Raw genomic sequence first — 16175 nt, forward strand, 5'->3', positions numbered from 1 at the left:
ATATCTGCAATACTGAAACACTTGCCAAGGTGTTGATACAGAGGAGTCCTACACAGTTTCAGTGCTTCAATACTCATTCCAAACCTCTCCTGATTTGGTTTACACATTTTCATGTTTTATGATATACTCAGATAGTCATCTTGCCCCTACTGACTATATGATGTCACTCTATAGGTAAGATTATTGTTCACAGTGACAAATATCAGAATATGAGATGAGACGGGTTGAAAACAGCAGAAAATATGCAGTTGTACGTGTACAAAGAGAGTACAACAATATTTCTCCATACTTTTCCAAACTGTTTTGAGTAATTTTACAAACATATCAGGACAGCGTATATTCCATACATTTCCAGACCTGTGCAGGAACCAAGTGCAATAAAATAATTTTGTTGCTCAAAACAGCAAGACACAAAACAGTAATCACAGTATCTCACAAAATATTCAGGATTATGATTTTGGACAGAAAAGCGCAGCGCTGACCTGCATGTCTAGTAGCAGCTATGTGTCGCAGCACAGATCATATCAGCCGATCACTTCACAGCAATATTGACCAATATGATCAATATCTGATAGAAACAACAGGGAAATGTGTTGCTTAGCAGTGGATCATTTTAGGCATCAACCAGAGGTGTGACCAAGTCAACTTTGCTCAAGTCCCAAGTCAGCCTCAAGTCTTAAGGCACAAGTCTCAAGTAAATTCCCAAATCTAAATGTAGATTCCCCAAGTCAAGTCCATGTCATTAATGTCAAGTCTCAAGTCTAAATGTAGAACAGCAAGTCAAGTCAGAACAAATCAAGAGTCCAGTATCAATTTCATATCTTAAAGAAAACTAAATATCTAGGACTTTTCAATGCAATATGGTTTTAATAGGATAAAAACTTGGTAAGAGCATCATGAGTTTGATTTCTATAATCAGTTTCAACTTCAATAAATTCAATCATTCCATACAAATTCAGAAAACAGAATTTAAATTCAGTCGTCTGCTGGAACAAATCTCATCACTTTCAATCTGAGTCATTTACACAAACACAAGATCTCAAGTCAAGACTTTAGAAACCTTTTCAAGTCATCAGAGTACAAGTCAGAGTCAAGTCCCAAGTCACCAGAACCCAAGTCAAGTCTCAAGTCTTCTCTTCATGCATCAAGTCTCAAGCAATTAAAACTGACTTGAGTCTGACTCAAGTCCAAGTCATGAGACTCGAGTCCCCACCTCAGACTGTGTCTCCTGTTTTCAGTCTGATACCAGCTGACCCAGACTGTTCAGAGGATGAAGCACTAAAAGCCAGACAGTGTGGGGAAACATGAACCAGGATCTCACAAAGCTTTTGCATGACTCTTATCAGTGTGTGTCTATCTGATAGTTACAACCAGTGCGGTCAGTTTTTGGTGTGACGGGTAAATCTGTCCACTCTGCCAGCCGCTGACAGGCAAATCATCAATCTGAATACCTTACTTTCTGAACTAGAATTAACATTGGCTGGTGTGCGAGCAAGTTTTCACAGGGCATCTGCAGGTTTCAGAAAGCCAAATTTAAAACCTTTCAAGAGCTTATTAATTCTGCCTGGAGTTGAATTCCAGACCATTTTCAGAAAATAATAAAGAAAATCAAGAAGCCTAGCTGTCTGCAGCAGCCTGTTTGTGACTGAACAGCTGATGAAAACTGTGGAACTATAAACAGGCAGAAAAAGAAAAAGGACAGCAGGACATTAACAGTTAAGAGACATGAAGTCCAGCTGAGTTCTACAGAAGCGTAATACATTCACTTGAGAAAAAAAAAATGTGCCCTGTTTTTCTAAATTAACAAGATATCTCAAAATCCCAAAAGAAGCTCTCATTCCTACTTGAGAGCTCGATTTTATGGAAGCAAACATGTCCCGCCTGTTTAGTTTAACCAATTTTTATTTGTAGAAAGCAAAATAAAACTGGATTAAACTAAAAAACAGAGCAGAATTATTAGAATAATTATCAGAATTATTTTTTTCCATGAAAACTTTTCTCAGAATTCTGAGATAATTATCTTGTTAATTCAGAAAAACAGGGCAAATTTTTTTTTCTTAAGAGAATGCATTACGCTTCCGTAGAGTTCAGTACAGCAGACAGGATGCAGATTGTTCTACTGACTCTGATCTGGATCCATCTGACAAACCTGACATCACATGCTGATAAATAAAACATCTAATAACTGGATTTAACACTTTTTAATTAATACTTATGAAGGCCTCAAATTCAAATAATTAAAGAGTTTCACAGACTATTTAAGGAGCCACAGACACCAGTTTTAAACCAGCAGCTGCTGTAGCAGCAAAGCAACAAGTTAGTTTCTACCTGAACCTGAAACTAGCCAAGTATGCACGAAAAAAAACAATGGGAGACACATTCAACGATAAAACTAAATGTTCTTAAAGTGACTGCACACTTTCCACAGACAGGAGGAACAACTGCATCACTGAAACATTAACACAATTTTGCCCCAGTAACACATCAGACCGAGTTCAGATGGAGCAAACCAGTCAGACAAAGCAAACAAAACCTGGCCAAGAAACAGTTTTCTTTCTTAGAAACAGACAGGAAATTCAACAATAAGAACATTGAGTAGGATAAAGATTCAATTTGGCATTAGAAGTCTATTCTATTGATCAATAAACAAAAAATCCTTTCATAAGATTCATAGTTAACATACTGCAATGTTTGGTTTTGATGAGTTTGAGTCTGCCTCCTGTTATGAAAGGTGATGTAAACCAATGGAGACTGAAACCATTTCATCAAAACCACATGTAAGAGATTTATTTTTACTTCCATCAGTTGTAGTTATGAAATAACAGAACAGAACAATCCTTAAGGAATTGCAATGCAATTATAAATCAAGGTGTCAATCCATACTGACTGAACACTGACAGGAGGCTGCTGTCAGGTCCTCAAAATACAAAGTATAATGTCAAAACTGTCAAATGTCCATAAAGAGTGTATGGTTACTGATCAATAGGACAGACTTTGAAAAATTTTATTTCCTCATTTTCACACATCTGAAAGCCTGATCGGACTGCAGACTGCCATAGTCAGAAAAACTTTCCTTTTTAAAACTTTAATAAGATTTATTGAACTCAGTTGAAAAACCTTTCCCATCAACTTATGTCAACATGCTACATCAGTGAAGGTTAAATCAACAGACAATGACAAAAGTCAATATTCCTTTGATCATATAAGCATATATCTAGATATTTAGGCTTTCAGTAAACAGCTGTTTTCATTTCTTATGTTCCAGAAAGGCTCAGGAGAGAAAGAGTTAGAGCCACATGCTGTCAGCCCAGCAACACAATAAAGGGACATTACACTGCAAAAGAGACGTTTCATCACATACAGTGAAAACCTGGTTCGCGGTTAGATCATGATCCATTTTATATTAATTTTCAGTCCGTTCAGCCAGTGTTAGAGCTCGACCCTCTGCCCCCTCCACAGATTAAAGAACCTTTCTTTCACTAGCCACAGTGGCTGATTAACTCCAAAACTCACCAGCCACATTCACTATTTTGCTAGCCAAACATTGTTTTTAAAATAAATCACAAACTCCAGCTGACTGGTTACCTCCTACTCTGCTGGTGGAGTCGACAAGCCGACCAGCCACAGCCAAACATTTAGTGATTTCAACTCCCCACCCTGTTTATCACTGAGTGCAAAAATTAACTCTTAAACAAATTAGAAAGAAAAAATGAAATCATCCTGTTTAGTTGGTATTTTGTGTTAGAAGTCAGATTTTCAGGCTGCTGTGAGGAAACCCAAAGTTAGGGAGAAACGACGCAGCTGATCAGTGAGAGAGACGGTGCTGGTGTTCGACTGTTCAGGAGCACGAAAAACAATATTACTTTTCCAAACTATCTGTTCGTTAGTTCCTCAGTGAAATGAGCTGCTGCAGTGTTTGGTTGGAATTAGGGCTGGGCGATATGGACCAAAAATCATATCTTGGTATTTTTAGGCTGAATGGCGATACACAATATATATCTCGGTATTTTCTACAAAGTGGGCTAAATGTTCAGTTGTAAGTAGAGCTGGGCGATATGGACAAAATCAAATATCACAATATTTTTAACCAAATACCTCGATATCGATATTGCGACAATATTGTAGGGATGACTAGTGGTGCTTTCACCAAATATTTACACAATGAGATTTTTGATAAATAATCATCAGCAATGTGGATATAATGACTAAGTGGGTAAAGGCAAATAACAGAACAGCTAGAACAGTCTGGTAAGTTGAGAAAATGACATCACTTTACTGTAATGCAGCCTTTAAAACCAGGAAAAGACACTTATGCCATATCACGATATTATGATATCCAAAATCTAAGACGATATCTAGTCTCATATCATGATATTGATATAATATTGATATATTGCCCAGCCCTAGTTGGAATAAAACCCTGCAGGCTGCTGGCGGCCTAAATGTTCTCCCAGAGTGACAAATCACCATGTACCAACTTAACACTACAGCTATAATGTTGCTCTACAGATATTGAGAGTATCAGAATATAATAGTGCAAAAAGGCTATGTGGGAAAAATTTAAAAAAAAAATGACACTCAGGTGCCATCTTTGCAAAGGACTCAAAAGAGTTGACACTAGGCTACACATCAATTTAGGGATTTAAAGTGATGTTGTTAAACAGGTGAAAAAGGTGGGAGACAGGACTTTCACAAAGCAGATTGTGACAATATGTAAAAAAAGAGGTAAACGTATTATTTTCTTCGTTCCATCGACATAAGTTCCCTCCGACTGGATTTCAGTGTTACAAACTGAAAGGTTTAATAAACATAAAGAAAGAGATTCACTGCAAAACAATTCAGCAGCAGGACTAGTTTTTTATATATTGTCAGAATCTGCTTTGTCAGCGTTCCTTTATGTGCTAGAAGTGATTTTCAGACTGTTCCTCCAGACAATGGCAGTGAATGGAGAGAGAAAAAAACACAATTCTCCAGTCTGCTCTACCGGAGCAACAGATCACAGAATCACTGATTTGGGGTTTTATCATGGAGGAAGAGACACGACCCAAGACTCTACCAGAGGCATACAGAGATTTAAAATGCATCAATCACAATATAAGGACGCCTTTTCCTTGATATACCCCTCTAGGACATACAAATATACATGTACACGTTTCAGCAGAGGGGTCAGAGGTCAGGGTTCAGTGTCTTGGACCAGTTTCCACCCCACTGAGGGTGAAACAGACGTTCAACCATACAGGGCTTGAGGAAAACCAACAAGGTGTGATTTCACATGTAGGTCCTGCTAATCTACTGAGTGGTAAGGGTTTAAGTGTATTTTCATTTTGGAGGAACATTTACTTTTTACTGCATCTATCTCTACAGCAGTTCATCTGGGGAGCCGCAGTCAGCACCATGCGTTTTCATTTAGAAAACAAAAACTGTGCTCCTAATACTTTGATACAAACAAAAAAATTGGACACCCAGCCGATGTTATGCTGCGTTCACAACTTATCAGAAGAAGCAGAAAAACGGGGTGACATTTCGCTGCTATAAATTAAAAGCATTCACAAATTTACCTTGTTGGAACACCCATATCCAACTGTACATTTATTTATGTTTAATGGCTGCTGTCTTGGCCAGGTCTCTCTTGTAAAAGAGATTTTAAATCTCAAATGAGATTTAACCCTGATTATATAAAGGTTAAATAAAAAAGTGGTAGATATCAGAGCTGAGAAAAAAAAATCCCATATATCCTAATTGTAACTCCCAGTCAGCAGTTCATCTTTACAATAAATCTGACATGACATGAACGCAGCATTACTTAAATCTGTGCCCTTCACCTAAATTCAAGAACTTATCTGATTGCAAAAAATAGATAAAATCCATAATGTCAGTGGTGATAGCGGATCCCCAAGACAGCTGATGGTGGAGGTTCACTGCCTTTAATAAATCCCTGCTTTAATTTAAAAAAAAAAAAAGACCTTCAACTGGCAGCAGCACCAGTGTCAGTGTGCTGTGAGCTATCTACATGATGAGGAGGGAGAGTTCTGGTTAGACTTTACTGAATCTGTTAAAACAATATATACAACATCCAAATAACCAATCCAAGCATCAGAAAGCGTTTTTACACAACACAGCATCAACAAGTTGAAAGTACAGTACACAGAGCAAAGTCCAGAAGAAAAACTTCATTTCACAAGTACACAAACTGGAGGTGAACTTCTAACTTTGTGCAACATTACGGGTACATGAATCACAACCAAAGGAAATTATTCTAACGTGAATATGATTCTCAGGGTTAAAGTCAAATGTTGGAAGGAAGAGGAGGGCACGAGGGAAGCGGTTGACTTTACAGTGATGCTAACACCGTCCTAACTAACCTTACTGAGAGACCGGTATTAGGAAATAAGACAAAGCTAACTAGCTGCAGGTCTGGCTGCAGTGTAACACGAGGTTTTGCCGTTCCTAGAGCTGTTTGCTAAGCAGGCGGCTAACACAAGCTAACGTTAACTCATTGTAAGCTGAAAGAGCCTCTAAGGCATTGTAAATGTGAGGTAGACATAAGCTACAATAACGTGTCTGGTGTGTTTTCACCTTAGAGAGCAGGATCTGTTGGAACATGTTAGACCTCTCTTCGCTGGGATGCTGCTACTAAGGCGTTTAGCTTGTGTGGCTAACGTTGCTAGCTAACGTTATGTTAGCAAGCAACCTACGCTTGGAAACACTTTATTCGTCAGTCACCTAACAGTTAAGACTGCGGACAGGCTCAGCTGTAATATGTTACGTGGAATAGAGCGTTAGATAGTTGGTAGGTATGTGTTTGTTTGCCTCCTCTCCGTCCAGTTTGTTTTGTTCTGGCTTGACAACAGAATTAAATGGCGGCCCGGTGGAAGTCGGTACAACAACAACGCGCTGCTAGAAACTCACCAACAATATCCAATGCAGAGTTAGCTATCTAGCTCTAATTAACTTGCTAGATTCTTCTTTAGAGATATTCTTTTGAAGAACCATGTACGTCTTAATGTTTATTGAATTAAAATTATCGGGTTTGTCACTTTAGCCACCAACGGCCTCCATCTTGACGCTTCCTCCTCGCTTCTTCTCGCCCCGAAGATAAGCATGCTGGGAGAGTTTCACAACGGGCGGGAGACGTGACGTCATCACGCAATGGATATTGGGAAATTGAGTTCTTCTCCACTACTGTTTATTGATAAATATAGCCTAGTACAAAAATAGAGCATTTAACTCTTATAATATTCCAACTAGTTTCCATGACATAAAAATAAATTTTACAAAAAAATGATATATAGACTTTCCTCTAACCTCCTTTCCTCTCTATTCAATCCAGGTTTTTACATACAGCAGGTGCTCATTATAAATAGCACAAGGGAGAGCTATTGATTCATTCCATCCTTTGTAGCGGTAAATAAGAAATGTTTATCTTTTTTATTTTGTCACAAGATAATTAACTTGTATGCACAAGATAAAGAAAATATCACCTTTAGGGGCTCCGTATGATTCAGTGTGTCTGTTTTCACAGTAAAAACATTGTCTGTTTCCACTCTTGTGGAAGCTACTTAGAAAGTCTAGTTTTACAAGCTACCAGTTAGTTCATATTGGAAGAAGTTGAACTCTACCGATGCTACCTTGAAGGGAAATCTAGTTTTGTTATCTAAAGTTACTTTGAGGGAGAAAGTAGTAAATACTACTTTGTAAAAAAAAAAAAAAAAAAAAAAGAAAGATCATATCTACATCTGCAATGTCATAGAATACAAAATCACATGAATGCAAAAAATACCACTGATTAGGACATGAACAAAAATTGTGTGGACGGAAACACAAACCTAGCTGGCTTCATCACAGTGTGAACTTTCTGTTGGATGTAATGTCCGTCACTCCTGCATTTACACTCAGTCTGGACCAAAACCAAACCAAACGCCCAGTCTGACTACCTGCTAACTCTCTGTTGGATGGAAACTATGGAAAAGAAATAAAAGGGTCATGTAACATGTGACCTTTCCTTTTTTCTCCCAGGAAAGAAAGTGTAAACAGCAAATGGAAAAGCATTCATAAACTGGATATAGGTTGAATCACTATTGTGTTTTAGTAATCAGATAAAGTGGAGAAGGCTTGGAGCCAGAAGGGCATAACTGGCACTTTGGGTGAAAATTAGATCAATATATGAAGTAAAAGCTGTTGAGGAGATCTATTCGATAACAGAAGTATCTCTTTAAGTGATGACACTATCATTATCAAAAGATATTAACAACAACTGGTCAAAATTTTGTTTTGGATTGCCAGTAAAGAAACCTACTTACGCCCCTCTGGCTCCAAGCCCTTGTTATAATAAAAATGTAAAGGATTATTACTTCAATTACATGTAATGAAACTGCTACCTAACACTGTCTGTCTCCTGCTCTTCCAGCACAACCTGCCATTCTCACTCCAGGTTCAGCTGTCATAAATCTGAGCAGCATTAGGACCCAGAGCCATCCAGCTGTCCCGTCCCATGCAGTAAATATAGCCTGTTATTAGAGCAGGCAGGTCATGAGGAGGCTGGAGCAGACCGGCCAAACAAACCAGACCCTCCTGTGCACAGGCTGAAGGAGAAACACTCTGTTATAAACACAGGGAAAGAAAGTCTTCTGTTGAGAGAGCAGGAGCCTGAGTGGAGTCAGTGCATGCAGTTGTAAGACGGATGTGACTGTGTCCTTGGTGTCAAGAGGAGGGAGATGGTGTGTTTGTGAAAGAGTGGAGGTTTTTAGTTTAGTATTTACTCTGTGTTTAACTGTAGATTTGTTTCTGGTTGTTCTTTTAAAGGGTGGAAATCCTGTTAATTTCTGTTTGTGGGAATGGATGCGAGCGTCACTGTCCTTCCATGTGTCCGGAGTTGACTTACAGCAGGGAGGAAGGTTATTCTTTGCATTGTTGTATAGAATATCTCTATGACCGCAGCACAGGGAAAGGAAGCCTGTGAGGGTCAATTAGTAGACTAGCACCTCAGAAATAATACTGACCAAGGTAAGGTAGCCTCTGAAGTTTAATTATCAGAAGATTACCACCTCAGACAAAACTACTGACCTGCAAACATTTTGAAAACATATGCCTCTCCTTTTGACCAGGGTACGGTAGCCTGTGAGGGTCAATTATTTAATAGACAACCACCTCAGATATCACTACTGACCAGGATGCTGCAGCTATGCAAGGTCACCAAGGCTCTGTTCATCAGCAACGGCCGTTCGGCCTGCAGCGACGAGCTCATCCAGCAGGAGGCGGTCACGCTGTGCATCAACGTGTCCAAGCAGCAGCCGTTTCCCGCCTCGGGCGTCGCCACGCTGCGGATTCCTGTCTACGACGACCCCAACGAAGACCTGTACAGCCACTTCGACCATTGCGCCGACGCCATCCAGGAGGAGGCGAACCGCGGAGGCCGCAGCGTCGTCTACTGCAAGAACGGACGCAGTCGCTCGGCCACCATTTGCGTAGCGTATCTCATGAAGCACCGGAAACTGTCGCTGACGGACGCCTTCCAGGTGGGTAAGATGGAGGTTAACTGGGTGATGTAGTTTTAGGGTGCGATCATACAGTTTTCTTTGGTCTGAACCACAGTGGAAAACTGAACTATTTTTGTTAGTGTTGGATTCACACTGACCATTTACAAGTCAATCAGCGCTTGTAAACAAAAGTCACATGACTCACAAGTAGCTTGTTTATTGGACAGAGTTTTGGTAGCCTGTCATTCTGCCAGGTTAGAGATTTTGGCGGCAGGAGAGTCATAATAAATCAAATTCTAGTCCCTGTACCGTGTCTTGTATGTCTTGGGAATTAAGAAAGCTTGAGTTCTCAATACCAGAATCCAGCATTGTAAAAAGTCAGTGCATGCTAATCGGAATTGGGTTTTTTTCGATACGCAGCCCTAGTTCGTGTCTTAATGGCTACTTATCGTTCATATCTCGAGTCAACAAAAAACGTGCTGTTCCTGCCTCTTTTCCCAGAAAGTGAAGACGGCTCGCCATGTGATCGACCCCAACCCAGGCTTCATGGCCCAGCTGGAGAGATATGAACAAGAGCTGAAAAACAGGCGAGGGCAGGCAGACTAAGCGGCGAGCTAAAAGAAGCCTGATGCTCCTCACCCTAAAGCCTTCAGACAGTCCTGAAACCCTTGATCCAAAAAGATAACCAGTAGGTGGACCACTTCTCCACGCTGTAGTACCTCACCTCCGTTCACCCTAAGCCTTCAGACCTGCAGTTCCTCAGACTGAGGACAAAGTTTGTTTTCTGCTCAAACAGTTTTCCTTTATCTCTATTGCTGCTCAGCAGGACCAGCCATCTGTGCTTGAAGCGTAATTCTGGCCATTTTCGACTTAACCCATATTTTTCCACCCAATTTTCCATCATACTGATTGATTCTTACCGAAATCTTGTCAATTGCTTCACTGTCCATGACTTGCAGTGTTGTCTCTGTTCTGTTGACACCACCATATTGACTCCCAAAACAAATGTTCACAGTTAAGGCCAATTTATATTTCTGCGTCGAAGTACTGCCGTGGCTTCGCTGTAGGTCTTTGCGGTGCCGGCGTAGCTTACTGCTCCTCTCCAAAAATGTTACTCTGCATAGAGTGACGCGAGACCACAAGAACTGTGATTGGCCGCTTGGTATTTCCTCCTCCTGTATCCGGTTGCTGTGGGCCGATAGTGAAGACAACATGGAGCAGATGAAGAGAGACGAGCTGAGGAGGTTCAGATGTTCATCTGGACGACAGATCATCCCCCAGTTATAAAGACACCAGATGAACTGAAATATCCACAACATGAGTTTCAGAGAACGTAAACACGACTTCTTCTGTTATTGCTTCTGTGTTACAAAGCACCACACTGCCATCTAGTGTTTCAGTGGTCTAACCGCAGAATCGCCAACGCAGAACTCGCACCGCTGCAGACACCTACGGCGAAGCAACAGCAGCACTTTGACGCAGAACTATTACCTTTAGTGAGTCAAAGGGTCACAATCTGTTTTAAATATCTTTGTAGCAGGACTTTAGATCATTTTCATTTACGTCTTTTTACTGACATGTCCCATTACTGAGTGAAAAGAATTGCTTTGGTTGCTTTTGGGGTTGATTTTTGGATTGTCCATTGGTGCTGTAGGACTGTATTGGAGAGCTGCACCCAGGAAGCAAGACACAAGTAGCTCTATAGTGAAGCAGATTTTGGTCAGAATCGATCAGTATGATGGAAAAAGATGGAAAAATAGGTTCCAGATTAGAAACGTCATTTTTAGCGCGACCTTGTCATATGCAGTCTCAACACAGTTGCAGTGTTTTTCTAGCACTAGGGATGAGTCATTTGAGGATGTGGAGGTCAATGTTATCTGCAATATGATCAGGAAGTGAGAGAAACCCAATATATGGGTCCAAGATTCCTGAACCTGATGGATATGGCTTTACTTTTCCATTTATCTTGCCCCAAATCTTTTGAGCAGTCTTTGTCTTTATAATCCACATAACTGACTTGATTCCAGGTTTTTATCTGAGACGACAAACCCTCTCCATGCCTTTCCAAGGATGTACTGTGCTGTGATCTCTTAACATATTGTGGTTGCAGTTCCACCTTTTACCTCTAGATAGAAGCATCTCCATAGAAGATACTGATGTAGTTATTAGTCAGGGTTCCTATGCAGTCATGGAAAGTGAGGAAGCACAAAAACTCAGGATGAAAAATAACTTTTAGCTCTAAGCCAACAGGACCTAACTGATAACCATATTTTGCCCTACAAAAGCAAACAGCAATAACTTATTTTTTCTGTGTTAAAAGGTTCAAAGTTATGACTCAGGTTAAGATTTAACACCAACAAAAATTAAACCCATAAATGCTATTAAATCATGTATAATCCACTTCTGTATCAACAATAGTTTTGCTGGGGCAGGATAAAATTTGAAGTCATTTGTCTCAGTCTCAGTATTGCTCCTTGGCTTTGTAGGGCCATATTGTCCAGCTGCTATCAGCATTTATCATATGAACACAGACCATGATGTTCAAATCCAGTTAATATCTGGAAAAAGTCTCTAGATTTTGATGTGGAAAATGTGTAGGAACCCAGCAGCAGTGAGATATCAGCTTCAGTAGGTGTGGAGCCTGAGGAAACGTGGCTTCACCTCGAGTGCTGACCACAGGTCAGTTTCCCTGGACTTTTTCCCAATTAATGTTAACCTAAATCTGTTGCAAAGTAAAATGGGGGCAACTTTTCCTACATTGGAGGGGAAGGCCTTCTGTTTCTATAATCTCTAGTCGCTTCAATATGAGGAGTTTTTTTCCAAAATTTGAAAGAAAGAAACGAAAAAAAATTACGACAGCACAAAATAAAAAAGAAAAGATGGTACTATTTCAAATTGTTGACTACTAGATCATTTAAGTGCTTGGCTGACAAAAGAAAGCAATTTAACCCTTCTTTTTTTTCTAAAATGGATTTCTATAATTTTGGAAATTAACTCGTCATACAGAGATACGTAATACTGTAACACGGCAGATGCACAAAGAGATTTAAACCAGTTAATGTCTTAAAATAGCCTACTTATATAGTACTACGGAAGAGGATTAGGGCCACATGTGAAAAATGTATTTGAGTTCTGAGTTTAAAGTCAGAATTCAGACTTTTTTCTCAGAATTCTGACTTTAAACTCAGAACTCAAATACATTTTTCACACGTGGCCCTAATCCTCTTCCGTATAAAACAGGTAAAGGCCTGTGCTCAGGTAATTATCTGTAGAGCTGCTACTATTAGTAGATTAAGCATCACACAGATACCATAGAAGATCCATTATTCACTTGTGGTGCAGCCGCTGTAGATTAATACAGGCTTTGCAACTAGATGCCATCGTGTGGTAGGCTACTAGACCAGAGAGCTAGCTGGTGCAGCTTGTTGTGGTGTGGCTGTAGATCCATTCAGTAACGTTCTCAGTAAAAGTGAATAGTGTGATGAGGTGGATTTGTTTCCAAATGTAGGTTACTGTGACACAGTAAACTGTCTTGTCTTTAGCCCTAGTCTCTACTCCAAAGCCAGCAAAAACACTGATGTTTATATTAACATGCTAACGCTAGCTGCTACTAGTGTGCTAATCAGATGTGCTAACAAGACGGTTAGCTGACCAGATGGTTAGCTAGCTAACAAGCTGACATTATCTAAACACAAAATCAATCAGATGGATCAGTGATGAAATGATCAGTTCAGTCAGAAACGGCACAGAAATAACGTCTATTCAATTTTGTTGAGATGTTGTTGTTTTAGAAACACAATCAGCTAGAGCAGAGGACCTCCAATATGGCCGCAGGAGAGTGTGTTACGTCACCTGAGTCCTCTGTAATCTAGACTTTGACTAGACTAATCTAGTCAAAGTTAATGTAGGCTAACTGCGTTCAAAATGTCTTCAAGCTCAGTTCAGGGTATGCACATGCACAGATGTGTGCATTGAGGTGATTTGTCTGTGTGTTTTTTCTGAAACTGTGTTATTTACCAGCTTGTCTATCTTATCTGCACTCTTAAAAAAGACGTGTCATCATTAACACGCGTGTCTAGTTTGGGACAGTATGTGTTGTTGTTACCATATGTTGTGCTGAAAAGTAACATGTGCATTGTCCCAGGCACATATGTGTTTTAAAATGACACATCGTTTTAAAGAGTGCGTATTTACAGCATACAAGAACATATATTGCAGGCCTAATACTGTGAAATGTTAGTTTCCCAGCAACCATTTGACGGACAGGCAGATGCAGGAGGAGGCCAACGTCAACGCAAACAAGCACAACATTGTCACAATATGATATGGATTTTGAAAAAAATTGGAAACTGTTTTGAATTGATATTTAGGTCCTGATTTCACCAAATTGTGCAGGCAGCAGCTCGGACGAAGTCAGACGTCTCAGCATTCATTCTGCTGCTGTATTTTCACAGGTTTTTCAACGTTGGCACAGGCCGTCAAATCGACATCTGTATAGTGTCTAAATGTTTGCTGGGTTCATTTAGAGATTAGTAAACTGTCATTACCTCTAGTGCTTTAAGGTTGGTGATAGTTAATAGTTCGGTGTTTTCTATCCATACTCTGGAAAATACATTTGTGTTACTTTTCAGTGCCGTTAACACAAATGTGCGTCGTCCAAACAAGACACATGGACCTGAAAATAACGTGCTGTTTATGTGTTGTGGTGTTTCTGTGTATCTCAGGTGTCACTTCCTCCTTGTGTGGTGCCGTGATTTTTAACTTGATGATAACTCAATCGGGGAACCATTTAATACAAACGCAGGCTAAGATTTCATTTTTTTATTAGGATTAGACAACGCTTCCAAGTGACATAAGCAATAAGTTAAACTACAAAGATGCACATGGTAAAGCGATTACTATTGAGTTACAACCTTGGAGATTATCTTTTGAATCTTGTCAAATCTCAACATCTGTATTTTTGTGAGCCTGTGATGATGTTAGCTTTGCCGCCTTTTACATAGCAGCAGATACAGCAGATTGTAAATTGGTAAGAATTTATAACTTTGCAACGCTAAAAGATATAAAGGGAGACTGGTAGCAATAGTGACTTATCTGCTGTGTGTCTGAATTAACAGTTTGTAGTCCTGGCCTTTCACTGTGATAGGAGCTGTAGGAAAGGCCTTCAGCACATATTGTCATAATTAAGTCTGAATATACTGCTCGATTCCTTAAGACTCTGTCAATATTACTGTTAAGATAATGGACAAAAAAATTAATGTCTTTGTCAATTGTATGTCTTGAAAAATAAAGTATTGTGTCCATCACAAAGTAATCAGCTTTGAGTAATCTATGGAGTTGTTTATGGATTGGTTGCAAAAGTCTTAGGCTCCACTCACATTCGCATTTGTGATATGTCAAAAAACGGACAATATCTCATGCATTTCAGTGGGACCTATGCGTTGATGGACACAGGTTGACAGAGCACAGTGCGTGAAAATATTGCAACCCAGTCCGTCAAGAAAGTCTAAACTACTTGAAATTTTGACAGAGCGCAGGTAGATGTCATCTGCTAGCGGAGTTCATCAGCCAATGAAATTTGTACATTGCTTTAAAAGCTTCAACAGCGAAATGAACAAAAAACACCAGTATTATTCTTTAACCAACAAAGACGCTCACTTGTGGTGAAAAAGAAAAACAACGTAACTTGAGAGAGAATCAGTTTATTTAGCAAAGTGTGTTACATCTCTACTGCATTGAGGGCCTTTTCTAAGGGGCGTGACCAAACTGGGTATACTGCAGGGGGGTGAGGTCGGTTTAGAAACCATGGGATATTTGGGGAGCGTGAACCTTGTCCCATTCTTCACGGACACTGTCAATCCACCCGTTGTAGTTGGACACCTTGGTGTAGATGCCCAGCTTGTCCTCCCTAGCGCAGCCTTCGCCCCAGGACACCAGGCCGACGAGGAACCAGGTGTCGCGGTACAACGTGACCATCGGTCCGCCGCTGTCGCCCTCGCAGGCGTCCATCCTCTGGCCGAGAATGCCGGCGCAGAGGACGTTGTCGGAGATGTTGTGGGCCATCTGGCGGGCGCAGACGCTGTGGGTGACCAGCGGCACCTTGATGACGTTGAGCGCCGAGCTTAAGTGTTTGCTGTCTATGCTGTCTTTGCCCCAGCCGGTGACAACGGTGAGGGTGCCGTTGAGGTGCAGCACCCGTTCGGCCATCTCGCGCCCCGGCAGGCAGACCGGGACGATGTACTCGGAGAAGGGGGCGGGAGAGGCCAGGCGCAGCAGGGCGATGTCGTTGTCCACCGTTCTGCTGTTGTAGTCGGGGTGCTGGAAGACCTTGGCCACCGGCAGCGTCACCTCGCTCCCTTCTGTTTTATAGCGCTCGTAGTCACCTGCAGAGGAAGACTGGTCTCAGATACATGCTAGAGTTGTCACGGTGGTACCATTTTGACACCGGTGTCGTTTCCCTCCCCAACACCGGCCATACCGGTTATACCGCCTGTCGCCACTAGAGGGTCTAAGCACTAGCAAAGTCAGCGTCACTACAATGAAAGTGAAACTTAAAATTCCTCTCCGAACTCACGATAACGGCATTTGTAAACGGTAACACTTTTTAATCAGCGATTTATAACACTGCTCAACAATCACTTAATGTGATGCTTCTGCCTAATGCTTCTTTAGGCTACCATTGGATTATACTGGACAAAT

General features: G+C 40.7%; 3 protein-coding genes across 3 annotated transcripts in view; 1 reads left to right on the forward strand and 2 right to left on the reverse strand.

Moving 5' to 3' along the window:
• The window catches only part of wdr33 (WD repeat domain 33), a 47892-nt gene extending 40813 nt beyond the window's left edge, over positions 1 to 7079 (reverse strand). Inside the window, exon 1 of the mRNA XM_071523099.1 lies at positions 6910 to 7079. The gene's annotated coding sequence lies outside the window, so the exon portion shown is untranslated. The remainder of the gene's footprint in view (positions 1 to 6909) is intronic.
• A 2091-nt stretch (positions 7080 to 9170) lies between these two features.
• Positions 9171 to 10082, forward strand: dusp28 (dual specificity phosphatase 28). The gene is made up of 2 exons (XM_071523105.1): positions 9171 to 9515; positions 9978 to 10082. Exons 1-2 carry the CDS (start codon positions 9171 to 9173, stop codon positions 10080 to 10082), a joined length of 450 nt encoding a protein of 149 aa, XP_071379206.1.
• Positions 10083 to 15272: 5190 nt separating this feature from the next.
• The window catches only part of proca (protein C (inactivator of coagulation factors Va and VIIIa), a), a 10259-nt gene continuing 9356 nt past the window's right edge, over positions 15273 to 16175 (reverse strand). Inside the window, exon 8 of the mRNA XM_071523097.1 lies at positions 15273 to 15859. Within this exon, the coding sequence (XP_071379198.1) occupies positions 15273 to 15859 (587 nt within the window). The remainder of the gene's footprint in view (positions 15860 to 16175) is intronic.

Source organism: Centroberyx affinis, unplaced genomic scaffold (genome assembly GCF_046629955.1).
Source record: "Centroberyx affinis isolate AG114_WGS23_722 - 3 ecotype Tasmania unplaced genomic scaffold, CSIRO-AGI_Caff_v1 ptg001064l_1, whole genome shotgun sequence".
NCBI lineage: Eukaryota > Metazoa > Chordata > Actinopteri > Beryciformes > Berycidae > Centroberyx > Centroberyx affinis.

Coding starts and splice junctions, on each gene's coding strand:
- dusp28 (XM_071523105.1), top strand. CDS start 9,171: ATGCTGCAGCTATGCAAGGTCACCAAGGCTCTGTTCATCAGCAACGGC. Junction 9,516..9,977: donor CGCTGACGGACGCCTTCCAG/GTGGGTAAGATG, acceptor CTCTTTTCCCAG/AAAGTGAAGACGGCTCGCCA.